This window comes from Anser cygnoides, chromosome 4, assembly GCF_040182565.1.
Source record: "Anser cygnoides isolate HZ-2024a breed goose chromosome 4, Taihu_goose_T2T_genome, whole genome shotgun sequence".
In the NCBI taxonomy this organism is placed as follows: Eukaryota; Metazoa; Chordata; class Aves; order Anseriformes; family Anatidae; genus Anser; species Anser cygnoides.
Window position 1 is genome coordinate 67,168,491 of NC_089876.1, and position 26,287 is coordinate 67,194,777.

General features: G+C 43.0%; 1 protein-coding gene across 21 annotated transcripts in view; it reads right to left on the minus strand.

The window, feature by feature from the left end:
- ADGRL3 (adhesion G protein-coupled receptor L3) overlaps nt 1-26,287 on the minus strand; it is a 535,525-nt gene that overhangs the window by 21,121 nt on the left and 488,117 nt on the right. For 14 of the 21 annotated variants that reach the window (XM_048067842.2, XM_048067827.2, XM_048067821.2 and 11 more), the window contains 4 exons: nt 21,432-21,458; nt 17,810-17,978; nt 14,878-15,003; nt 12,287-12,383 (listed from right to left, as the gene is read on the minus strand). In XM_048067842.2, coding sequence (XP_047923799.2) covers nt 12,287-12,383; nt 14,878-15,003; nt 17,810-17,978; nt 21,432-21,458 — 419 coding nt within the window. The remainder of the gene's footprint in view (nt 1-12,286; nt 12,384-14,877; nt 15,004-17,809; nt 17,979-21,431; nt 21,459-26,287) is intronic. The other 7 variants (XM_048067824.2, XM_048067830.2, XM_048067832.2 and 4 more) reach the window with 1 other exon arrangement.

Below are 26,287 nucleotides of genomic sequence, written 5' to 3' on the forward strand. Positions count from 1 at the left end.
GTGTGCATGTGGCCCTTACTTAAGGGTGGGAAAAAGATGAGGCTTCAAACTCAAAGGCTCACCTGGGCGTCTGCTTGTTCAGTGGGATGAGAGGACCACAACCAGAGCCCGTATTTAACATCAGTAGAGCAAGAATTTGGTGTTATGACCATAAGAGAAAGCTGCACCCTGTTAAACATAGGTAAAATTTAGACACTAGCTAAAAGCAAAGGATGAAAAGAAAGATGACAAGTGTGTGTCACCAGACTCTAGATTGTATCATTCGGAAACAAAATTCAAACAATTTCTCGTGGGCAGCTGGCTGACAAAGCCACACAAAGGCATTTAAGCTAACTTGAATCATCTGCGTGGTCTGCTCAGCAGGAAGGGAAATGTATCCGAGTGCTCTTCCAGACTTTCTGAAAAATAACGTCATTCAGCTTGGTCCAACCAGGCTGTAAATGGCTTGAGCTTGACTGCTTTAGTCTGGGTCATCTGTCCACAAAGATAACAACGCCCTCACATATCACTCTTGGCTTTCTATCTCTTCAATCCCATGCCAAAATTGGCTCTAGCCTTGCTATGTGTATTTCAGCAGGGTGGGAACACGCTGGGGAAGGGAAGATTTCCCCAACACCCAGCAGACATGTCTGAAGTGCAGTTTTGCAGAGAAAAGAGACCAAAGCATTTAACAAATTGAATCTGACAAAGTAGTGAATCAACTGAGCATTTCAATAATGTCCAAAGAAAACCCAATGTTTTCCAAATGAAAATTATTTTTTGGTTGTTTCTAAAGAGTGGTTTGTATGAAAGCTGACTTGGACTTTTTCTTATGATGTCATCTTTTCATTAGAGTAGTAACAGAAATAAATAGCTTTGAAAAAGCACATCTGAGTTGTAACAAAATGTTTCATTGCCTCTGACCCGGGAGTCCCCAAATGTAATTTTTCTTGGTCTTTTTTCGTTGTTTCCCAAAGAAAAAAACAACAACGAAAACATGTACTGCTGTGTTTTTGGTCAACCTTAATCTTTCATCTTACTTCACATTTTCCCATCCGTGCAGCTCTTGCTACTTCCATCCCGCAGGGCTAGGATAGGGCGCTGTGCTCCCACCCACTCTGCCTCCTGAAGCAGCCAACTTATCTTTCTGTCCACAGCCACCATAAATCAAGCACCTCAGCTTCTCACACTTCATATATTTGACTTCAGACCACCCTGCAGAGAGAGAACGGACCAGTCCCCGGGAGGTACTGCAGTGCCTGAACTACCTGCGAGCACAGGTGACTGGTGCGTCCTTGACACCAACTAGGTGGTTAGAGATGACTCTTTTACTCAGTGCTCATTTAAAAACAAAACCAACCAACCAAAAAAAAAAAAACAACAACACAAAAAACAACCAACAAAAACAAACAAACAAAAAACAATAAAATAAGCAAACAAACAAATCTGCCTTATCCTAACCATAGTAAATAAATCATTTCCTTAACCTGAATGTTACTGAACCAATCTTGCTGCGCAGATCTCAGTTTGTAAGTTCTGGCTAGCTCTGTACATCACTTAGCATTAACTTTTTTATTCCGCTTTACTTCCAGTGAAAGAAAATACATTCAAAGCAGGTTTGTATGAGTCAAATCTCCAGTTGTCAACGTGACTGTCCTTATCAGCATTCAGTAGTGTCCTTTACTGTATTACACACAGATTTTTCATGTATTTAAAGAATGCTGGTCTTCCACATGTTCTCTTGCAGTTTATTCAAACGATTAATGCAATTATGAAAAGTGAAATCACACATTTGCTGAAGGACAACAGGCATCTTCGGCATTTTTCCTGGTTCCCTTCAACGAATGCTCTGATGTTTAGATTTATCGAACTGTGTTCTTATAATAGCCAACAGGATTCAGTTAATAAACTTCAATAAACCTCCCTATTAAATTTCTCTCAAATAGGTTTGTTGTCACTTGCAGCATCTAATCTATTCATTGAGAAGCTATTAATACTGACTGCAGTGAAATGGAATTTCAGCAAATGAGGTTGTTAAGCTCTGGGCTATCCAGAGCTTAACAAAATGAAACATCCCATGCTTTTATGCAGAGACAGGGCAGGGAAAGTATTTCTTTTTCCCTATTTTCTTCCTTTCTTACGTAATGATTTCAGATGACAAAACTTTGCTGGATTATAATCTGCAGGCCACGTTCCAAACATATTGCTAGTCTACAGTGATTTATAAATATTTGCCCCAGGATAGAGGCCATCACTGCACTGATTCCTTCTCAACTCCTCAGAGCAGAAACACGTTCCCAGAATGGGACATTTCTTTTTACCATTGCTGCCCCTTCAAAGGGTTTATAATTCTCTATACCGTGACTATACAAAGGTGCATTATCCCTCATTGTTCCTCTTTATACTTATTTCTCCCTAGTCCTAAGCTCTTACTTATAGGGAGCCTTGCCTATGGCAGAAATTGGCCTGTACTTACAGGAATCTGTATAAGCAGCCATGCTTTCTTCCTCCCTCTTTCACAGTCATCATATTAAGATTGCTCTGCAGCAATACTCTGCTGGATCTAATACTCCCCAAAGCCCGCTCTGATTTCAGAAATTGCCTTGCCCTTACTTTTCCTCTTTAAATCTGATCCACCTAATGACTGAACTTCCAATTATATGGCTGTCAATCCTAAAATCAAAGCCAGTTCATAATATCTCCCAAAGGAAGAATGCCACGTCACTCACTGAAATCACTGCAACAAATCTCAGCTAACTCAGTCCCAGGCAGCAGAAAGGCAAAACAGACTAGAAGACAATCAGCACTGGGATTCATTTCGCACGTAAGCAGAAATATGAGTTAAATTCCTTAAGTTTTGATCCTTGATGCAGAAAATCATAATTTTCCTGGCACAAAATGTATGGCTGACTGGAAAAAAAAAGTACAACAGAACAATAAAAAGAGAGAGCATGGCAATCACTAGTCCAAAAGGATACTGTATTTACGTTACAAAACAGAAAATACTAATTTGCTTACAGCTACCTCAGCTCCCTGGAATTCATTTCTAGTTCATATGTAATTATCAGGATGGTTCATTCTGATGCCAGATACTGACATTTAGCCAAAACAACAGCCACTTAACAGGGTTGCAGAGATTTGTGCCTTGCAAACAGCAATCCCTCCCGGCTGATTCAGTACAGCTGCACGTGGACTGCTTCATCCAAATACGCCATCCGTTTGGGTGTGGGACCCAGGTGGGGGTATCCATAGGGCCAGGGAGTGTAAGGGGAGGATGTATGTGCTCTGTAATGGTTACAGAGAGGTAACAGAAAAAGCAGGGGGCACAGGGTGTGAAATCAAAGAGTTAAAACTTGGGCAGTTTCATCAGAAAAATGCCAGGGGCAGTGTGATGGTGAGGTAAAGAAACGGCCTCCTGCGCTGGGCAAAATGGAAATTTCAGAGTCTTGACATAAATCAAGCTTCTGAAATCCCTGGGCTATTTCTTCTGGAGGATCTCCCCGCTGTTGTGACCACTGGCACAGGCATTTATGGTGCTGGGACAGCATGTGCTCTTGAGCACCGCTCTCCCCAGAAAGGGAGCAGAAGCCACAGCACTCATGAAACTGTAGTTAGACAAGATGCTGGAAAAGAGCCTTCGGGCTTGCTCTGGATTAGCAGATGCCTCTGGGGACTCTCACCCTGCTTCTTGCCCTTTGACTTCCACTAAACATCCAGGGGACACATAAACACCTCAGAAAAGCACTACTCCACTCTCAAGAGGCAGTCTTGACCATAAAGAAACAGAAATTGAACAGCTAATCATACGCCTGAGGCAGGAGGAAAGTGGGTTTTCATTGCTGTTGCTGTTTGTGGATAAATCAGACGCCTCCAGGCTCCAGGACTGTTGAAACCCTTGAAACCAGGGACTAAAGGACTAAATTTCCCAGGGCTGGGGCTAAAAAGTGGGAAGGGAAATGCTCGAGGGCAAGGAGCGCTGTGTCCTCTGGGTCTGTGCAGCACTGTGCACCTGCTGACTCAGGGGAGCATTGAGCATAGACACCTCTCAGCACTCTGCAAAAAGGACAGGCTCTGGGAAAAGGTGCCCTGGCTGAAAGCAGTGTTGATGATGAAATGAGATTTGCACATTGGCAGATGATGGTCTCCAAATGGTCACAGAGGCTGCATCCCCTACCAGGGCCATCCCTGGCTCAACTTCAAGAAGTACTCTGTATTTACTGCTCCTCTCCAGAAAACCCTGAGAATCACTAAAAAACTGAGCACAAATCATCTAAAGCATCTCCAGGGCAAAGCTCAGCTTTAAACAGATGCACCTCTTGCTCTGCACCACATCCCCAGTTGTGCAGCGATGGTACTGCCAAGGGCAAACTGTCTGCGGGAGACAGACACTTTCCTTTAGTCAAATTATTCTTGAACCATTTGGTGCTTAGAAAGAAAGAATGTAAAGTAGTTTTACACCCAGGAATGTTGTGATGAGTTCCCTCTAGGCATCTGCAGATTCATTCATGAACCAGGAAAGCAACCACAGGTGCCTTGGACGTACTGGCGGTCTGCTGTGCTGAACCTGCCTACGACAGTGCCACGACAGGAGTGAGGATAAAAGAAAAAGCGCAACCCAGCACATTTGAAAATGTGCTTAAACGTTGTACTGCTCACCATTAACTCTGCCTGCCAACTTGTGTGCTCATATAGCCACATCCTGCTAATTTATAATGAAAACAAAACTAAACAACAAACAAAACAAAAAATCAACAGACAAACTATCTTTGTGAAAGACACGATATGAAAACTGACTGGCTTCACAGGAGAAACTGGAGCACTGCCTGCTGCTAACTGTAAAAAGAAAACAAATGGAAAGAAACCAGAGAAAGTATTTATTCTCTAATATCTTCCAGCCACGAGAAGAGTGATTGGTGTTACTCAGAGCAGGTAAGAACCGTTTAGCCTGACTGTGATATATCAATTCATGGCGCCCTCCGAATATCCTATTGAGATGAGCAGAGGCATTCCCACCTCTCCCAGAGCTCAACTGCTCGCTATTTATCTTATATGCAACATAAATTCGGCAGAAATCTGACTGTCACACTGGTCACATAAATCTATCAGGGAGAGAATGAGCCATTTGAGAAAAGACTGACACCTGACAACGGTAACGCTTCCACGATCCACAGTTCCACCTGCCCTCCACTTTCTCTAGGCACTGCCAGCAAAGGGTCAGCTTTTCAATGGGCTCAGATGAGCAACAATCACTCTTTGAAGTGTATGGGGATGGCTCACCACGGAGAAATTATTTAAGCTCATGAACAGGGGCTGACACGGCTCGCATGGCAGCTCGGATACCTGCTCTGAAGCCAGCAACTGGAAAAAAATGCTGAACCAGGTTAAGCCATTCCTGGGCAGCTTAAGTTAATTTGTGGGATAGGAACTGTTTTTATTTTTTTTCTTTTTAATTTTTTTTTTGCTGGGCACAGACACTGGCAGTTTTGTGGGGTATAATTTGGTGAGAGGGGCAGTGGGATCAGCAGGAGCTGCTGTTAGCGTGGCTTGCTGGAGCTCCTCTACCAGAGAGGTTTGTGGTTTGAGATTCCCGGGGAATGTTGATTTTTTATTTTACTCTTTCTTTTTCTTTCCCTTTTTTACCTCTTCTGTCTGTCTCTCCTTCTAACCACACCAAAAGCCACTGTTTTCACCGCTGTATTGCCAAGTTATGTCCAGACCGTGACACCTACTACCACCAACCCTATGCAGACAGCTTAACCCAAGCATCTTCATCTCACCCTATAAAAGAGGAAAATCTGGGGAAAGCAACCCAAACTGACTCACTTTAGTATTTCTGTGCTTCCCTGGTGTTAACCTGCAGCTACTGTCTTTTGGAGTGACAGCCTCCTGTCAAAGGCAGGATTTCACCTTCTGATGTGTTTCCTAAAGAAATATCTCCTAAAAATTCAGGCTGATATGGCCATCTGAAGGTAATTTAAAACTTCACCCACCCTCCCTAAAACACACACAGCCCTCCCTGCTGAGTTAATGGCACAGATAGGGTTTCAGAATGGAAATCACAGCTTAATTATATTTTTGGGTGGGTGGGAGGAATTTGATGGGAGATTTCATTTAGGAAACAATCAGGTCTCAGTTGGGTTAGAAATCAGGATATTAATGTTCTTCATTTTAATTTTCCTCTCTGACTCAGATTCCCACTGTTTGAATTTGAGCTCAATTTGTTCTGTTCATTATGAAGAAATCCACATGAATTTGACATTAAACTGATTATCTCTGAAAACAGTAGCAATAATTTCCCTTTTTCCTGTGTACGTTTCAGATTATGTCTTTGTGGTTGATATAAAAATACAGGGGAGAAATAATAAAGCAAAGGGAAATTGAGTATTTATTCTGAAGCACTACTTAGAAGCTGAGACATGCAATGACACTTAGGCGTTTGGAAAGAAAAACCAAGGGACAGGGACAAAGAATGCCCTCATTTCCATTTTCCGTTTCGGTTCATTTTCATGGGAAAAAACATGAAGTGAATGGTGTTTCTGATGGTGTTTCTGGTGTTCATACCCCCATCCAGCATCTAACATTTGCTAGCAAGTACATGTATGCGTTCACCTTTGCGAGCAGACTCCAGGGCCACAAGGAACAATTCATATTTAAGACTTGCCACCTTGCAGGAGGAGTTGCCACAGGTCCTGGACTCCAGTCCTGCACCAGCTTTCAGGGTTTTTCTGATGTTTCTGCCTTCTAGGACATGGGGAGCAATGCAGACTACCAAGAAATCTCTCTAGGAGACCTCTGTGGATGAGGGTAGAGGAGACTGTGAGCACTGCTTTGGGTGTGAGTGGACTAAAGCGTAGAGCCAAAAGTCAAGGAGTGCACGTACTCGTGTTTCTCTAGGAAGACTGGGACTGGACTATTAAACTTGCTGTCTAGTTTGTAAGCCAAGACACATAGCACTGCAGTGGGAGTACAGCACTTGACCAAGCACAACAGACTTCTGGAGTAGTTTCTATTTTCTAAGAAACTTGGTAGCTCTATTCCTAGCTCATGTATTTTCCCAAAGAGGAAAAATCCACTGCTAATACACCAAGTATTACTAATACACTAAGTGCTTGCCACGAGTGAAGATACAGTTCCCCTTACCTGCTAACTTCAATGGACATACATAGCTCTATCAGCACATTTTCCTGTAACAAAATACTATGTCATACCAACAACAAACTCTTCCTTTTTCTCTAGTGCTCTCAAGTCTCACCAAAAGAAGAAGCACTCCTTCCTTTAACAGGTAACTCCCACTTTTCCTCTAGAAAAATACATCAAATCCCTAACTTGAAAACCTGAAAGGTAACAAAGTACCATAGGGTTCATGATGACTTTTTCTCTCTCGGTTGTTTCATACCCTGAGAGAGAGAGTAATTACTGTATTACCTCTCACCTAAGACATGGATAAAAATAGGCTGGAGTCACATTGCTGTCTTGTGCTGACTGCTTGTTTGCAAGGTTGTCTAAGCTATCAGAGTGGTTTCTGACAGTAACGCTCCCGAGGTTTAAACAGACCTGTCCCTCACGCTCAGGATGTAGACACTCGGATGTACCCAAGGCTAAGGTCCATGCCATACCATCAGAGCCCAACATTCACATTTGCAGTGGCCCCCTGCAATCTGCTCCTCTTGCCATCAGCACAGTGCTGAGCAACAACTCCATTCCAACCCCGTCCACGTGTGCTGTGCAAGCCCGTGACTAGATTTCAAAAGCAGAAGTGCAATAGAATTGGGAAGACAGTAATGATGTTAATTGCTTTTAATCTCCTGCTCTTTTTAAATACTGTCTCAACCCCAGGTACCAAAGGATCTGCTGTTACAACCACACAGTTATCTGCTCCGTCTTCTGATGAACCTAAGACAAAGTGAAGTTCTGCCTGTTGATTTCTCTTTATTCCTTCTACTTTTCAGCCTTCATGGAAACATTTCTAGCCAACAGCCCATCCTTCAGGGATCCCAGCATGGTTTTTTGGTCCATTTTTTCAGCGTTTCTTCTGAGTGTCTGTATCAAGACCTCTTAAGCCTCCCAAATGTCCTATAGGCAAAGGAAGACTTATTTTTTCCGCTCACAAGGTGATCAGCTTGGTTCAGTTTTTATCCCACTCACCTTTTGTGGCTCACTCTGAAAGAGCTTCCAGTTATAACTTCAACACTGTGAGCATGCCCAACCCTAGCACTGATGGGACATGTCTGGCTTGGGCAGGCTGTTCCTCAGATGTTAAACAACCACATCTGGGATGCTAATTCAACACTGGTCTAGAGCTCCAGCATTACTTTGCCATGTGGCACTTGTCCGAGCTCAGCACAGACTCACAGCCTTGGCGTAGGTGTAGCAAAGTCTAAATAACTCTGCATCAGAGGAAGCAACTTGGGAGACTGAAGTCAGCTGGAAGTCATGGCATTCATATCCCAGCTGCATCAATTCCTAGTCAGACAAGAAGAATAACAAAATGCAGGCTTGGGGACTTTGCAAGCACGCTGTTCCACAGTGAATTACAGTCTAGTCATGCCTAACATAAATAAAGGGCAGTCCTTGCTGTGTCACACATGAGATATAACAGGACAGGAATGTAGAGAAAAACAGAAACACTAAAAGGATCATGAGCACAGGTAGATGAGGAAAGTCCCCGAAGTAATGTCTGTGCTTTTTATCTAGCAGGGATTGGAGTCACGGACAAGCTGGAGGACCACTGAGACTAAGTCCTTGAAGCAGCAGATCCATCTCAAATCTTCACTGCTGGGAGAAGCACAGGGTGGATGTGAAATAGATGGCGGAAACATCCAGCCAGACCCAAGTGGGAAAAATGAGGGCAAAGTTGCAGAGCTGGAATGTGAGGAGCAGGAAGGCCCCTGGATCCTGAAATGGAGTACATGTCTACAGGATGGACTGGCATGGTCTTCCTTTGACAGTAGAGGGGGAAATCCACAGCCAGTTTCTATTCCCTTCCTCCTGGTTTCAGTGGTATAACTATCCCAAACCCGCACACTAAGCTACGACAAGAAGCAAGGAGGAACAAAGCCTGAAACATTTTACACTAATCTATAACTAGAAGCTGCCTTCAGAAAATACCTGAAATGCTCATGTACGTCTTGGGAGTCAAGAGTGAGTATAAGTTTCATTACAGAACATGATACATCAGGCAAGTATGGGTTTATGTCTGAAATTCCTGGTAGGATAAATAACATCAGGCAAGAGGTGAAAAAACAACGTTACAGCCAATGATTTTGTGGGGAGGTAGCGGGTGAAAGAGGGGCTGGAGCTGGAAAAAGCTGCAAGCAATGTGACTTCTGCTAAATCAGAAAAAGGTACATATACATGTCCAAAGGAGGGATGTGCCAATACAGGTATGATATTCCAGACATGCCTATGAGATTCATGGAAGAAGGAGAAAAAGGGATAGGGTGATATAGGTGATGTTAATCTTAAAACAGGAAAACAGATAGCAAGAGCAGACTTGCCTGGGACGTTAGCAAGCAGCAGGGGGCTGCAAGTACTGTGAATGCGATGAAGGAAAAAAAGGCTTCAATGAGAAAGTACCCAGTTAGAGGAAGTTTCACTGCTTTCCACTTCCATGACATGAGCATGAAAAGTCAGCGACAGCTTAGGAAATATTGAGTCAGACCAGGAGCTGAAGGATGGGATGATTCTGCAGAGAAAGGATCATTTTTTTCCCTACTTTAGAAATTGGGTTGCTGTCTGAAGGTTCTGGGAAAAATACCAGTGCACAAAGAATGTTTAATTTGGGATTACACAGACAGTTTCATGTAGAAGGTATCTAGTCTGGGAGGCCTAGAGAGAGACTTCTGACAGGGTACACAAGCCTGCTGTATCAACCTCAGGCAGGGAAAGATACCAACCAGACAATTCAAGGTTTGTACTTGACTCCTCTGAGCTTTAATTGCACACTTGTAAATAAAACATTAATGAAATGGCTCCTTTAAAGCTTGAGATATATTAAAATATTAAGAGGAAGACAAGAACTGTGAAAACCACATTGCCCCACTGGTCCGTTCAGGCTTCAGCTCCCTCTGGAGAGATTGAAGAAACAACTTATGCTTTATGCAAAGCCCTAAGACCATGAACATTTCTTTCCAGCTGGAATAAACAGGATAAAGTGTGAAATATCTGGGGCCCCGTGCAGCTGGATTCCTGTTGATGTCAGGTGTATTTTCCTAGCACAACTGACCGCCTGCTGCTTCAGAGACACTAACTCCCAAGGAAATGTTTTAACCTCCATTTTGCAGATCTGTCTACCAAAAAAAAGACAGAAAACAAACAAAACCAAAATAAATAGTTTGCCTGCTTGTGTGAAAAAGAGAGAGGGGTGCCTCTGAGTAATAGTACAATTTATTCAAGTCGCTTAAGTTTCCCACCTAAAAGGCATCCCTTTGAAGACAGTTACCGAGCTGTTTATGCAGTCTGTGGAGAAATTCAGGCCCTTTGGGTGATTCATCTCATCCGATGGCACACAACAGAAATAGCCGGATGAAATCCACTTTGAAGATGCCTCCCCCAGCAGTTCATTTCCCAACTGACCTTCCAATAACAGGTACATCTAGCAACGGGCTCTTGCCACACTGGGATGAAGATTACCCACTTAAAGCCTCTTGATAGCTTCCCCAGCTTATGGTCATACTCCCATATTTGCAAGAAAAAAGCCAAAACTGAAAAGGGAGGGATACCTTTCTTCTTCCAACAAACCCAAGATGATCCTGTTTGCCAGAGCACTTCCCTTTTTAGCCTCAGCTGCATCAGAGAACAAGGAGAAATCTGTGCTAACTAGAGGAGTGAACATTTCATGCATAACACATTTTGGTTTGCCACTGAGACTGAGTGATGGATGGCAGAGGGGAACTGTGGTTCTTGCTGTAACCTTTTTACAACAACTGATCCCCCTCTAAATTAGCCCCAGAGAAGCCTGGTTGTAGCTCTCCACTCTTTGATGCAAAGATGTAGAGAAATGCAAGGGCAACACACATGGATAAATCAATATGAACAGAGGCATTTGCAGTAACGGCATCTTATAGCCATCTTTCTCAACAAATCTCCAGTGCAAAATGAAAATATACCGGCACAAAATCCTTCAGAGTGGTTTGAGGGATAAAATAACCTCCATGTTAACCACACTGCCTTCCCCTTTGCACTGATTTGGGCAATATATGTAATGTTCAGAGAAATTAATCATATATCCTTAGTTCCCCAGCACTCAGTTGTCAGTGCTACTAAGTGCTACTAGTCAAAATCCTTCAAGCCTATCCTTATATTATTACACAGGCCAAACTTGCCCTAAAATCAGTGGGAATAATGGGTGAATAAAGATTGAAATAGAACCAAAGTCCCAGTTCAATTTTCAGTTGAGCTTTCAGTCTGACCATCAGCACTGGAAATACTTTTGATTTTCACTGTCATGAGAGAACAGGTGGGCCCAGTGACTCAAATTCTGCCCCCTCTTAATTCCAACATAAAGTGGGTGGGCACTAAAAGCAGAATTTGGCATCTAGTTTCTCAAAGTTGAGCATTAAAGTAATTGCACTGGAGGTGAAACAAACCAATCTCTGAAGCTTTTTTTCTGGTATTCCCATACTGTTGTTTTCCCATAACTCACTGAAAAGACTTTTTTCTTAAAAAAAAGCTGTTCAGATTTCCTCTGGTGCCAGGCACCACATTTTGTTTGTCATGCCTCTATTTCTGTACTTCTCTGATAGCCTTTCCTCCACAGATGTCTGTAAAGTTCACGTTAGTCAGTTCTTCAGACTAGGTATTAACATCGACGCAGACCATTTTGTTCCAAGCACACAGTTTTCCTTACGTATGTGCTCTGCTGTTCATTTTTCCTTCCACAGAGATGACAGAACTGCTATGTACCCAAGGCAATCACAATGTCTATGATGCTTAACACAGGCTGTACAGTACTGTGACGGCCCATTTTCACCGCCAGCAATGAGGTCTAACACCTCAGCAACTTATGGCACTCAGTTTGTCTGGGGGAAGGTGGAGGTTTTTTTTCCACTTTTTTTTTTTTCCTTTTCCTAACTCCCTTCTAGAAATGACAGTTCTTAAAAATGCGTATGTAAAAATAGAGAAAGAAAAGAAAACAGGAAACAACCACCACAAAACCTCCTCCCAATTAATAACATAACATGTCTTGTGTGAGTGAATAAGGTCTGATGCCATCTGAGGTAAGGAGAGGGGAAAAAAGGGGCAATATATTTTAGACTCATTACAGCCATCACAAGAGTTAGAGATAAGAAAAATAGTTTATAATTACCTCTGTTGAGTGAAGCTGAACTGTTTATATCTCCAGTAATAAAGGAAGACTCGGACTGCTTTCGAACTGTGTCATTCCACATCCTACGAATCCGGCTCTGAAGAGGGATTGAACCACAGCAGGTAATGAATTTTTAGCAGCTGCAGATAGGTTTCTTTCTGCCTCACTAAAGATGGCTATTGGCATGTCTAGCTCAGGATGAGACTTGTTTCTATCCAGCTGTAAGCAAGCAGTTGCTGTTTCATTATAACCCGCCTCGTGTATACCAGACACTGCCTGCCTGACTTCATAACACAAATGCCTACCTCAAATAAGATGTGCATAATAGGATTGCTTGGATTGCTTACATCTTAATTAAAAAAAGCAATAGAAATCTCATATGAGATGAACCCAGACCGACACGAGCTACAGATTTACCAATATAGCACCCAATAACTGAAAAATAACTTACACAGGGAAGCATGCACGCCTCCTGTATTACCTTGCATAGCCTGTGTCTAGTTTTTGCAAAGTGTAACAGAACAGTTGATGTGTGTCTTGGTGTTCCTGAATGAATGGAAGTTTTCTACAGGTACGATCCATCTTGGGGAATACAGGTTAAAAAAAATCCACCACAAATGAGTAACTTCTGTTCCCCTACTGAAAAGTGTGTTGATTTTGCCATCTGTGGTATAGCTTCTGCTGCTGGGGAAACAGTGTCCTGAATGTCCTGGCCTTCTGTTTTGTTTCTTAGATATACAGTGAAGCATCTACCTCCATGGCTTTTACACCACTGTCTTGCTCTTCCCCATGTAGACCTTGCAAAAAATCAAAAACTCAGCTACACACATCTCGTGAGTGGTCCAACTACAGCCCCCTTGCCAAGGGGGCTCACCTCACCTCAGAGACTATGATTGATGTATCCCATGGCTGTGTGAAAGTGCTGCCAGGTTGTCCTGGGGATCCAGAATGCTGTTTGCCACTGTGACAGACCATGTTTTTTGTAATAGCTAACAAGACAGTGCTCCCTGTAATGGAATTGTAGCCATGCAAGACCATCCAGGCCTTACTCATGTGGTCACAGCTGGAAAGTGTGTCCTGCCCTACTCGTTAGCTATATATTAATGGCATCTCCTAATCACGCATTAGCCCTCTAGAAATGGAACCACAATGTAACATGCAGCCCATGCACTTTTATAGCAATTATTTTTCACCTGGACATTTAATCTGTTGTATTCCTCTGACATGATACATGTGGATTAATTATTCTGTATCCTAAGTGCTTCTCAGAGGTAAAAAAAGGATCTAATGAGTTTTGCTCCTCTTAGACTTTTCTAGTCATTAGTTAGGGGTCAGATATACTCAACGACTCAGATCTCCATCCACTCTCTGAGGCTTCTCCTGCCTGTGATAGGATTCAAGCATTTCCCTCGTTTCCAAGGACAAGCCTCTAAATGAAAAATAATCTGCCTCTGTACTTCAAAACTCCCTTGCAACAAGGGGGTTGCTGCCAGTGGCTTTGAAATCACCCACCTAAATGTTACTGGATACATTATTGTTGTACATTATTGATTACTATAGGATTTGATGGCCTTCTGGGGAGAAGCCCCATATTCTATCGCTGCTATTTTCCCTGCATAACATCCAAACCTAAGTAAATGTCAAAGTGGAGCTCTTGGATGACATCTTGGAAGCCATAGAAAATAAATAACAATTTGCTCCAAGACATAAATCGCACATTATGTTTTCCTGGGAGGTTATAGACTGTTATTCGCTGCATGTCTTTCATAATTTAATAGTTGAACTGTCATGTATAATTACTTCCATTAGTAATACTGAATAAATTTGTGTTTGGTTCCTATTGATTAAGAAGTAAGCTTCTTCATTTTATATTAACTGTTCTTCCATAAATCTGTATCTGTGTGTACAAGTTAGCTTGAAAATTACTAAGTGTACAATCTACACAAACCCCAAAATTTAGATGACCAGAGCATAAAAAATCCAGTGACTTAGTAAAATAATCTGGCCCCAATGGATTCTCTTAACAGATCTATAAACTGAGGAATATCGAGTGAGGCAACGGAATTGATCAAACCACTGAATGCCATAAAGCCTTTCACTGTGAAGGGCTGCAAGACTCTTGGAGTCCTTTTCTAGCAAGAAAAATACTTGTTTGTTATTGTATCATTCCTGTACATGGCAATAGCAGTGACAAGAACCTTCAGATTCGCAATTAAAGGACATGCCAGGATGTAGAACAACGCTGACAAAATGCTCCCAGCTCCTGATCTCCATGGAAAGCAGGCGGTGCAGCTCTGGTTATGAGCACTCACTAGCCTCTGGGAGGCAAATTTGGACTTTTTGCTCTCCTTGCAATTATTTAGAAAGTTCTTGGAGAGGCACTAATTGCCATCACATACCAAGAGAAGCAGTCATGTTGAATTCAGGTCTGTGAAGGAGGGAAATCTTGGCAATGTGCTCGGGATAGCTCTAAGGCAGCTTCTTGCTGTAATCTGGGAGGGTGAGGCATGGAGAAGAGCTTCCCACCCGACATGAACGATACTGGTGTAGAAGTGCCAAGTGTTGGGATGCGCACAAGAAGTGTGGGTTACCTGTGAGCCTGTGGAATATCTTCCAGGTGTCCGTGACCCCGAGGTTTTTCCTGAGCCAATAGAGCTCTCTGTACTTTTCCCACTACAGCAATGCGTACGCAGGCATTTTCCATACTCTTTACGTACCTAGCCAAAGAAACAGTAATGGTGGTTAGCAGGCAGCTCCTCCTCCAACCCACAGCCTTAAGATTTTCAACACAGCCCCTGATTTTTCCTTGGTGGTTCATTAAAACGATAGCTGTTGCAGGGAAGAAGCCTTGCAGCTGAATGCTCCCAACATGCTCCCAACATGTTAGCTCACCATTTACGACGGCATAAGGAACTGCTTTTATGCAGCAAAGCTGCTCGTTGACACCAGTTGGTTGTAGCTACCTCTGAGGCACATCAAAGGAGCACTGGAGAAACTACAGATACACTATTTATGACTGAAAATTAATATCCTCATAGATTTGATGTAAACTGGCATATTGGCTCATCAAGCTACTAGAAGTTATTGCTTCTGGCAAGGGACTAAGAAGAAAAAAAAATCCAAAAGAAACATATAAGAGCTATTGATTTTTTTTTTTTTTAATTTTGTTTCTTTCAGTCAAATTGAAATTTGAGGAAACTGTACAGCCAGCATCCCTAGTGATTATATTCACAGGCTGTAGGGGTGGCTGGAGCCACAGCACAGCACAAGCCAGTCATGGTTTCAATGGGCACTGCAGTCAAACCAGGGCAGCTCCTCACCTGGAGTAAAGCCTTGCCACCTTTTTGGGAGCTACACTGAGCTGGGCCAGGGCAGGAGCTAAGCTGCAGATCTGAGTACGTGTGATCTTAATGGGCAACGATACCCAGAAAGCAGATGGGACTTGACTGACAATGAACAGACTGTACTGAAAAGTCAAAAGTCGGTCGTGTTGCCCATTGATGGGAAAAAAAAAAAAAATACACGCCTGCCCAAAACACCAGTTGAGGTTACTTGGAGCATGCAGTTAGCTGTGAAATTTCCCCAGACCGTCTATGAGCATTTGAAAACTCTGTGAAACAACTGTTTAAATAGCAAATTACAGCTTTTTCATTAGGCTTTTCCTTAAGCGCTTGAGACAAACACAATACCACGAGTGCCCAATATACTTGAGTGCCTAATCAATCCTTTGCTGAGGGAAAATAATTCAATTGCTTTAATTAGCCACCCACTGCTTGCCTCTCTGCAGCTTTTTGCTGATTTTCTAGTCCATGATAGATAGGAAAGGAAGGGATTTTTTTTTTTCTCCTCTGAAATAATTCCTCCCTCAGCTCCTGGATCAGAGAGATGTACCCCCCCCACAGCCAGGTACCGGCTGCACTCTCCTCCCCTCTATGTAACCACAAATCAGGAGCGATCCCACAGTCATCGGGGATGGTTTAAGAGTGTAGACTGGCTTGAGGGAGAAGGGAGCATGGGTTTTGAGTGTCAAACGAGCACCCCGATAGGCAAGGAGTACAGTGCCGTACTGGGATGCCATGCTAGGGACTGACCCTTTGCGAGGCAGGTTGGAGGTGAGAGGATGGGACAGTGAGAATGGTGCAGAAATTCAAACTCCTTGTCAGAGGGGCACCTGCAGTTTTAATTAGCACTGGTGAAGCTTCCTACATTCTTATCATCATCTTGCCTGGAAACATTCTTGTCAAACGCTTTAGGATCATCAGCATTGCATTTGCATCTAGCTAAAGCTTTAAATTGCACAAATCTGAGATGAAATGGCATGCAACAAAACTCTGAACCACGGAAGTCTTCAGATTCAAAAATGATGTTTTCATATGGCTCTGCAGATCCTCCCGAAGCACCACTTGCAGAGTGCACTTGCTCTGAGGAATTTCGTTTCTGTTCTCCTAGGCCAGTTCTCACTTCCCATTCAAGGCTATAGGAAAACGTGTGATGCAGGAGAAAGCCTGAGGCCCTTGGGTGAAGAACAGACCTCAACCTGGCCCTGACTTTTCCCAGTAAGCCATTCCAGCAAAAGCCACTGGTCACGCTGGGAAATTGGGGCCCGGACGTACCCACATCTCTTCCCTATGTTTATCTTGGATGAAGAAACTGGCCTTTGAAACCACGATGTACATCGAAAGTTATCAGCACACATGCACAGATTGGGAGGGCTCTGCACTACTGAATTTCAGTGGAGAATAAAATGGTTCTTAAAAATATTTACTGCTGACTGCCAGAGGCTGTAAGTTTGATGTATATATACACAAAGATTTTTATTTTTCTTTTTTTTTAATCAGAGTTTACCTAAGTTATTCCACTGTTATCTTGCAAATGTTAATTGGGGCATACTTCAAGCTCCACCAAGAAGCACTTACTGTGCTTGTTTCAAGGAAGATTTTCAAAATCCCCCATTAGGACCAAGCAATGAGAAGTCGAATGAACTGTTGCAGAGCATAGGTCCTTCAGTCCTCAAGAGTAGGGGAAGCAGTCCCTATTACATACTTCCCCCAATATACACTGCTGCAGAAAGGGGTGATTTCCTGCAGGGCCCAAATGAAGATGTAAAGCCTCATTTTGCTGTGAGAGCACTCAGCCACACGAGGACCCTCTGGATGCCTGTGGAGTCGCTCCCATCATCTCACACTGGCACAAGGGAAAGGAGAATCTGCCCGAGAGCCGGCAAAGCCCTTCTACAGGTTTGCTACCGTAAAGCCCTGCAAACCGTGAGCTGTCTCGTGTGTTGCCTCCACCACACTCATCGGCAGCACCCCGGCTGCTGAAATGCCACTGGCACATATCTTCCTTATCACCTCATCCCCCTGCACCTGCAGCTTTCCAGCCTCAACACCGCCCTTGTTAGGTGCAGAGAGACAAATCTGCTAGATAGGAATTGAGAGCACACAGATAACGTTACGCTGCGGTTGTTAGGCAACAAAACACACCATTACCACCGCTTTTGCCACTGGGAACCGTCTGTCTTACCTTTTTCTGGAGGACACAATGGAAAATGAATATAAACATTCCCTGCAGAGAATTGAATATGGTGAAGAGATACGCCATGATGACTGTGCTTTCATTAATATACATGAGTCCAAACGCCCAGGTCAGTCCTAATAGGCAGAGTAGAGCTATTGCACCTATAACCCAGGACCTATTAGGAGAAACAAAACAAAACAAAAAAAAAAGGGAAAGAAAGGGATTGGTTTTTCGTCTACAAAAGAAGGCACATGTCTGCAAACAGGGAAGGCTTTGGCTGTGGTTTTAGCAAAAAGAAAATAGCATATCAATATGAGTTGTAGGAATTTTTGTCTTCAGTTGGATGCAGTTTGCAAGTCTTCAAGCTTGAGGAAATATACAGAAATGGAAATGTTATGAGCATGGAAATTTATCATAACCAAAGCATATTTGTATCTGCAATGTTTCTGGATTTTTGTTGTTGATGTTGTTTGGGTTTTTTTTAATGTAAAAGCAGTGCTTATGTAAATGATATGTAGATGCTGGTTCTGTACATGGCAGGAAAAAAAAGAAAATAAACCAACCAAAACAACAACTCTAAATGTCACTTTTTTAGTGTCCACTGGTTTCACTGGGGCAGGATTGCCAGCTGGACTAGCTGCTTTACCATTAACACCAAGACACATTTATTGCTCTATTTTAGCTAGTCTCCCATATACCTGTGAGCCAGACAAACAACGACAAGCAGGTGGGCAAGCCCTCACCTCCTGCTAGATCAGCTCCACCAAAGGAGGTTCTCTGTGACCCTGCTTCACACTTCTTCCACCGTGTGATGAGGGAAATACATATATATAAACATCTGTGCACTCTCACACCACGTTTGCTCCAACAGCAGCTGCTGCCCTGAGAAAAGGAGTGCCAATCCTACTTCACATCAGCTGCAAAACTAAGATTATTGCTTGCTCTGCCCCAGGATGGTTCTGTGAGCAGGGGGCAGCCACTACCTGGCCCAAAATATTCCTCAAGCAAACACAGGCAGGTTGTAATTTTGACTTGCTTACTCCCAGCAACCTTCTGCTAGCATAGACAGTCCTTCTGCTGCGCCTCTGGGAAACGGTGCCTGGCTCCCCCGTGGAGATGCCAAGGACAGGCGGAGGAGCCAGGGACGAGGGATGGCTGCTGCGTGTTTTTTTTTTTTTTTTTTTTTTTTTTTCAGGTGGATTTTAGGCAAGCTTTAAGCCCAGCTGAGATGGCAGGAGAAGCATTCCATGTCACCGTACTAAATAACAGTTAGCCATGTGCTAAATTAACTCCTCAGAGGCTAATCTTCCAGTTCCAGGACACAAGGTAAAGTGTGACAAGCAGGATAGGGACAGAGGGGGGACTGGGTCCTGCTCCTAACCATCCACCTAATTTCCACTTGCTAAATTACCTACAGCTATAAGGGAATAGCTGCTGCATAGAGGACACAGTCAACTTCCAGCTGGAAAGCACAGCTGCATAGCAAGCAGTGCTGTGAGCATCCCTTTGCCCTTTCCCTCATGACCTTGATTTTCTTCTCTCTACCCCTGGCATAAACAGGTATAAAATCATAAAAATGAAAGCCGTGATACCCATCAGTCATCCCCATTCTTTGCTCCTTTTCCTCACCATTTAACCCTTTGGTTCCCCAGAGCAGACAAGCCTGCAGCCAACTGATAACTCTGCTTCCTTGCCTGCCCCGAAGCAGCCCAGGGTGCTACAAAAGGGCTTAAACGACCTGCCTAAATTTTAACTCACTAAGACACTTCAGCCTCGTAGAAACATGTCTGGAGTTTGGGCATATTTGGTTTTTCGTCTGCTAAGCAGGGAGGGCATGGGGCAGGGGAGAGAAAGATAAGGCAGCAGCAGCTTAGGGGAAAAAGAAGTCGTGTGCAGGGCAGGCTGACAGTCTCTATGGCAGCTGCAGCTTCGAATCCTCTTGCTTTCAGCAGGGCTTGTCACAAACAGAATCATACTGATGTCGTATTCATGTTCACTGTTGTTTTTCTTTAGGTATTAGAATGAAAATACAGCATTATGTCTTCCGCTGAAGTTTATAAAATATGTATTATTTAACCACATGACCAGCAGAGCTCCCTAAGGTAACCGCTTCCTTAGACAGTTCTTTAAAAATCCCTATTATGTATCTATCAGACCAGAACAGCTCCTTTGAAGCATTTCCAGTCAATCCTGCTAATAAATATTTACCGTGATGCAAATTGAAAATGCACTCTCAAAACACTTCGGGAAGGTAGCCACTAGATGAAGTTTACAGATTTAGCCACTTGGTTTATTATTCTCCCTGAGATTCCACCATCAGTGAGAGCACATTATCATCTTAATTGCAGGCCAATTTTTAAAATACAATTTTTTTTCTCCTTAAAAAACAACCAACAAACAAAAATAAATGAAGTGGAAAACACCATTTTATTTCTTCCCCCTTCTCACCGTGATTAAAAGGTTCCTACATTAACAGTGTCTTTCAAAACTGATCCACAGGACATCACAAAACTATGCTGCCCTAAAGTGTAGCCAGCTCTTGAACCCGATCAAAGAGCCTTTGGCTGCAGCGGTGCGCAGGAGTGAAACAGTTATTTAGCAAGGAGAGTGGAAATATGCTACCTTCAGTGATGGAAAGGAATCTTTGGGTTAGAAGACCCTCAACAGGGCAAACTGTACGAGATACAGGGTTGTGCTTCAGAAAACAGACCTGGAGATAAAGAGGGCATGGAGATTACTTTGAATGGGTCTGTCCCACACCCGCAGAAAAAAGAACCAAGCAATGAAAGAGAATGTGTGAATGATGCTGCAGGAATGGACACAAAGGACTCTTCACCAGAAGAACAAACTGAAAGTCTACTGCAAAGTCGATCTGCTTCTATTTTGTGCTACTGTGCTTTACTTTTTGTTTGCAGGAGAAAAAAGCACGGATGCCCTAAGGCACGTAATTTCTAGGCATTTTTGGCTTGCTTGGCGTTTTTGGTTTTGTTTTTGTTTTGGTGTGGCTTGTGGTTTTTGCTTTTTCCTTTGTACAGACTTGCTGTTGGTTTTTCATGTTTTTTTCTTTTCCATAGTGCAATTTTGGAGCAATAAAGAAATAAAACCATCATGTTCTGGTATAATTGAAAATTAGAGGCGTACAATTAGGGACAATTGGGTACTCCAGTGTGTAAGGAGACTGTGCACTGAATACAGATTAGCATGCACTGCACCCATTAACCAGAATGTGAATCGTGTGGAGTACCACCCGTGTACCCTTTTTAAAATTGACTTCTGTATTTGTATTGTCATAAAGCACTTTCAGGGATAGAGCACAGCGGACTGGAAGGTTGCTATTGGTATAACAAGTCTGTACGACACAAGATTAATCGGGAACTTTCACCTTGAATTCAAGTTATGCCCAATCAAAGAACACAAAGCCAATACAGCGACAACTGGCTGGCGATACGCATGCAGCACATTTACGCTGCATGTTAGCTGTATGCCTGGCCATTTTCCTGCACAGTTTGCTCTTCTGCCTCAAATGTGAATGACAGAAGCTTTAATGATTTTTCAATATTGATCTGACAGCTGGTTCATGGGACCACACTGATAAATGAAATTTATCAGCCATTCAGGTCATTCTTACTTGATGAAGGGTCTGTTATCCTCATAGCTAAAGAATGCGTAGACATAAAGACAAGAACACCAACATTAGAAATATAACGACGTATAGAGAATATAGCTTGCTGCTAGTCACCCCCCCTTCTCCCACCAGCCATCACCAAAACCGAAGGCAGAACCACATCAGGTGTGCTTGGTACACACAAAACGTATCTCTCTGGAGAAAACTAGCTTTGAAACTCCTGCACAGCCACCATGGAAAGCTTGCACACATTCAGATGGCAAAACTTCACTGCACCTCCAGTGCTCTCCATCTGATGCACTGTAGTGTATTACAGGAACCTCCTTATTGCTTTTTATTTTTTCGTAAGCGTAACTCCCAAGTTGCTGACTTAGGAGCCAGACTACAGCGTTATCTTCTTTTTGAGATAATGGCATTAGGATCTTCTAAAAGCCTGAAGACAGAAACCAATGACCTATTTACTCCCATTTCACAGGGAAGGACAAAGAGAGGACTCAGCAGAGCAAAGAAGCCTGCTGCCACTGGTGAAGGAGCAGCTTGGGTCCCACTCCAGACAACTTTCTGCCACCATGGGGACAACAAAATTAGCTGTAACCATAACTCTGTGCCTCTCCCTGCCTGCATGATGGCTGATGTACAATGGGTGTAGAGGGCAGGCCACCTCCCAGGCCCTCTCTCCCCTCATTGCCCAGTGCTTTTGACCCAGTGATCCATGGCAGTGGCGCCACGGGTGCCAGAGGTAGAGGCTGGCTCAATATGTTCATTTCATGTTAGATTTAGAAAGAAACTGGATGATGCTGAATGATCTTCAGCAGTAACTTTTGACCGAGAGGGCTGCTAGGTATCTCCAAAATGAGGCTTTGTTTTTTTCTCCTTGCAATGGCTAGAGCCATGTAGGGACACCTTCTGCATTGTCCTTGGCTGAGACAGAAGAGGCAGTGATGCTGCTCCCAGCTTCACCCTAGCATGGTCACTCAAAGGCTTTGGGAAAGAATAGGAAAAATCACCGAATGGGCTGATCTGGCCACACTTTGCCCTACATTTACCCTAGCCCCCTTCTGAGCAGTGAGAAACAAGTAGATGGGCAATAGCCTTGCAGACTAAAAAAGCATTATGTAGGGTGTAAGGAGATCATTAGCATCTTTCAGAGCTTCATGGAAAATAGTTAATTGTATTAGTATGTGAACATATGAACTGGTTTGCTCAAGTTGGTACCTAAACCTATGCCTGGCTTCAACAGGGCTCATCTGCACGAGGAAAAACCATGGGGGACAACTACTCAAGGAACTGCTGTTGTAGGCTCCTGGGACTGAACTTGCCTTCATCCTCGCCAGTCACTGACAGATCCCCAAAGCTCTGCTCCAGCATCCAACCACCCTTTCATCTTCCCAGGCTGCCGTCCCTGCAGGCTCTCCTCCATTCATCTGCTGCCATGCTGAAAGCTGCATGCCTTAGATCTTGTGTCATATCTGCCGGCCCTCTGAGGACATCCAAGCTACCCCATGGCAATGAATGCCTCATCCCACACAACTGAATTGTACCGCTTCTGTCTGGGTATAAAGGCAATATATCCACTGTTCCTGTGCCCTGCACTCATCTCTGTGCTCAGAAAATGGGAAATTGGGCACGCCAATGCAAAGAACGAGAGCTGAGCCTCAATAACAGTATCTAATGACAAATGAGGAAAGCACAAAGCACACCTTGATAGTCTTGTTGCACCGGGGAAGTATTAATTCAGTGATAAATTCCCTTCAAATGCTTCAGCCTGTGCTGATCAGGAGGGATAAATGAGTGCAGAGGAGGTGGCTTGATGCAGGAAACTGAGTCCCCACTTCCAAGCCAAAGAAAAGCTCAGCTCCTTTGGCTTAGCACCTAGGGCTGAGGCAGTGTGCTCTTTGTGCCTGCAAATGCATCGCTGGAGGCACCAGGAACAGAGAAAAGCCGATGGTATTTAAAAACCACAAGAAGAAAATAGGGCCTAGTGGCTCCTTTCTGGGTTTGGCTACAGACATGCTGCATAATCCTAATGTAGTGCCTTCAATGGATGGAAACGTGTGATAGGTACCTATGCGTGTCCCATATGATTTCTGTGCATAGCCACCAAAACGATGGCCCTGCAGAGGAGTGACTTTTTTTTTGGAGGAGTGACGGAGGATTTTTTTCTCTGTTGCTGCTACCCAGACCCTTGCAAACGTAATTCGGTGAACTGCAGTAGCCTTTCTTCAAGGCAACTGAAGGCTCTGTTTCACCTTTGTACAGACAAAACATGAAATCACTAAACTCGGATTGCTTTTTAGCTTGAGGATAACACTTCAAAGCAGCTCTAGAGAGAACTGTCAAAAACACCCAAGCAGTTTGTACCCCATTTCCACCCCATTTGGATATGGATGTGCCTAGGAGCTACTGCCCAAAGCATGCAGGTGCCTAAAGAAGTGAGACATTCAAACACTTAACTCCCAAACACTTCACTTCTCTATACATATGGCCCATAGGACTTACTCTCTGATACTCCTCGTGAAATACAGATCCTTCCTTTTCATTTTAACAATTTAAATGTCCTAAGTAGCCTAACTCTTGTGTTAGCAACAATTCATGTCTGACAAAAATTACTCCAGAATGTTTTTGGTTTTTTTTCAGGTAAAATCTGTGAAATCTATCAGCGCTGCATTAATACAGTGTTATTATCTGCAACACGTTTAAAAACATCACTAAGATGAGAAAAAAGCCTTGGAACAGTCTTAGCTCAGGGTAAAATGTAGCTGCTAACTGGAAAACTGAGATTATGTTTACTAACAGTGCAAGCAAATAATAGCCGAAGCATAAATCCTTGGAAAACCTAGCCTTACACAGCCTGAGAGGCTGGAGATAAAATGGTTTCTCCAGAACTGATTGGGATAAATCCTTCCCGGTTCCTGGTGGTAACCATGGAATTCAGCCCGTTCAATTTTAACTATGCAGCTCTGATCTCTTCACAGTTAACAGGAGACTGGCACCCCCAAATTGCAACTTATCCCGACTAGGTATTTAAGGCAGGTGAGACTTTGCCACTCCTTGAAGAAATGCCCTTCTCTAATAACTAGGGAGGAAATCTGAATAATGTCTTAGTTGGGGGCTTAACTTTCAAATACCTGAAGTTAAAAAGTTGATCTTCAGTAGCTGTATTATTCCTATAACCCTGCAAATCTTACCTTCCTTCCCTTGAGTTTCTTCACAACCCAGATGATGGATAGTGGATGGCCTACCAATCCACAGAAATACCTAATCCATTTTCTAATCTTAAAAAAGCCCTGACATTACCTTGGGGCAAAGACTTCTTAAGGTTAATTACACATCATGTAAAACTCTTTCAAAATCTTATTTAAGTTAGATGTCTTTCATTTTCCCTAAGCACTTTTGTTGTAAATTATGAGAAAGGATTGTTCATATTACTTCCTACGTTCCAGTGATATTTCCAGATCAATACAGATTTTTAAAGTTGCTAATATTAGCTGCTTATGTCCTTGTTTGGATGCTTAAGAAATTTCAAAACTAATGCATCCTGGGCAGTTTTCAACACACAGAAAAGACAGAAGCTTGGAAGTCTCCTTCGAGCTGCCTGTCTTTTTAAAACCCAGCATGTACCTTTTTGACACAAGGTGATCGAACTGCCAGAATATACAGAGACAGCTCAATACAGGGGCACAGATAATCTGTAAGTTATATATTACAGTGCAAACCACTTCCACATAGGTAGTTTGGCATCACTCTGGATTATTAAAGCCTTCATTTTTTGGAAGCAGGAACAGTAAGGCAAGAATTTACCTTTACATTCATCTTAGAAAGCTGATGAACTGACAATGCCTGTTATCAAAAAGCAGCTATGCAACTCTCATTTAAAAGAATAATGACTGTTCTTCGTACATTTTGAAGAGGTTTTTTTTCTATTTAAAAAGTGTAGTTTTTAGCCACATTTACTGTAAAACTACACCTCTAATAAAACCTGCGTAACCAATCGACTTCACATGTTACCATTTTACTCAGCCCTTTATGGTTTAACTTCATCTAACTCTATCTTATCACTCTTTTCACAAGTTGAAGTATTTTCCCATATCTCTGGTATCAGCAAAAGGCCTGAATGGAGTAAGCATGTGGACTCAGAGCTTGGGCCCCAAAATACATGGTTTGGCTCACAAGCAAAAAATGCCAAAGTGAATGCACAGTGAACAGGACCTTTAGTAGCTGTTATGAGTGATGAAACCCAAATAAAAATAGATGGATGATGCGTACCCTCTAGCACATTCAGAAAGACCCATGGAATTCATTTTAATACGGCACAAATAGAGTACAGAGACAGATGTTTCCTGCAGAAAAGCACGAGAGACACAAAATAAAGCGTGCTATTGTGCCTCCCCACTGTCTGCCAATATGAGGCAATAGGGAGGTTTGTTTGTTTTTTCCTTTTTTTTCTTTTTTTAATTTCAAGGATTACAAACGATTGATTTATTGAACTTCTGAAAATCTACAGGAAGTAGCTGGAAAGTCCAGAACTGCCCTCATAAAGCAAACGAGTTCATCGCTAATTAGTGGAGGAGCATCTTCACGTTGAGAAAAATCAATAGCAAGCAATAAAGGAGTGCTTAAAGGATTTGTCTTCACATTTGGTGACAAAGTTACCACGTAAGTGGCATGAAGCCAAATCTTTTCCTAAGCACCTTCCTTAGGCTGCTGATGTAGGCTTCCCTGACATCACACAGGCTTCCAAGAAATAATCCCTAGGTCTCGTCTTTTGGCTGCTTCCCCGTCTTTGGCAACAAGTCTCCATCCTCCATTTCCCCCCAGCCCACTGGTGCTTATTTGTGGGTCTTGCTTTGAAGGAAGAC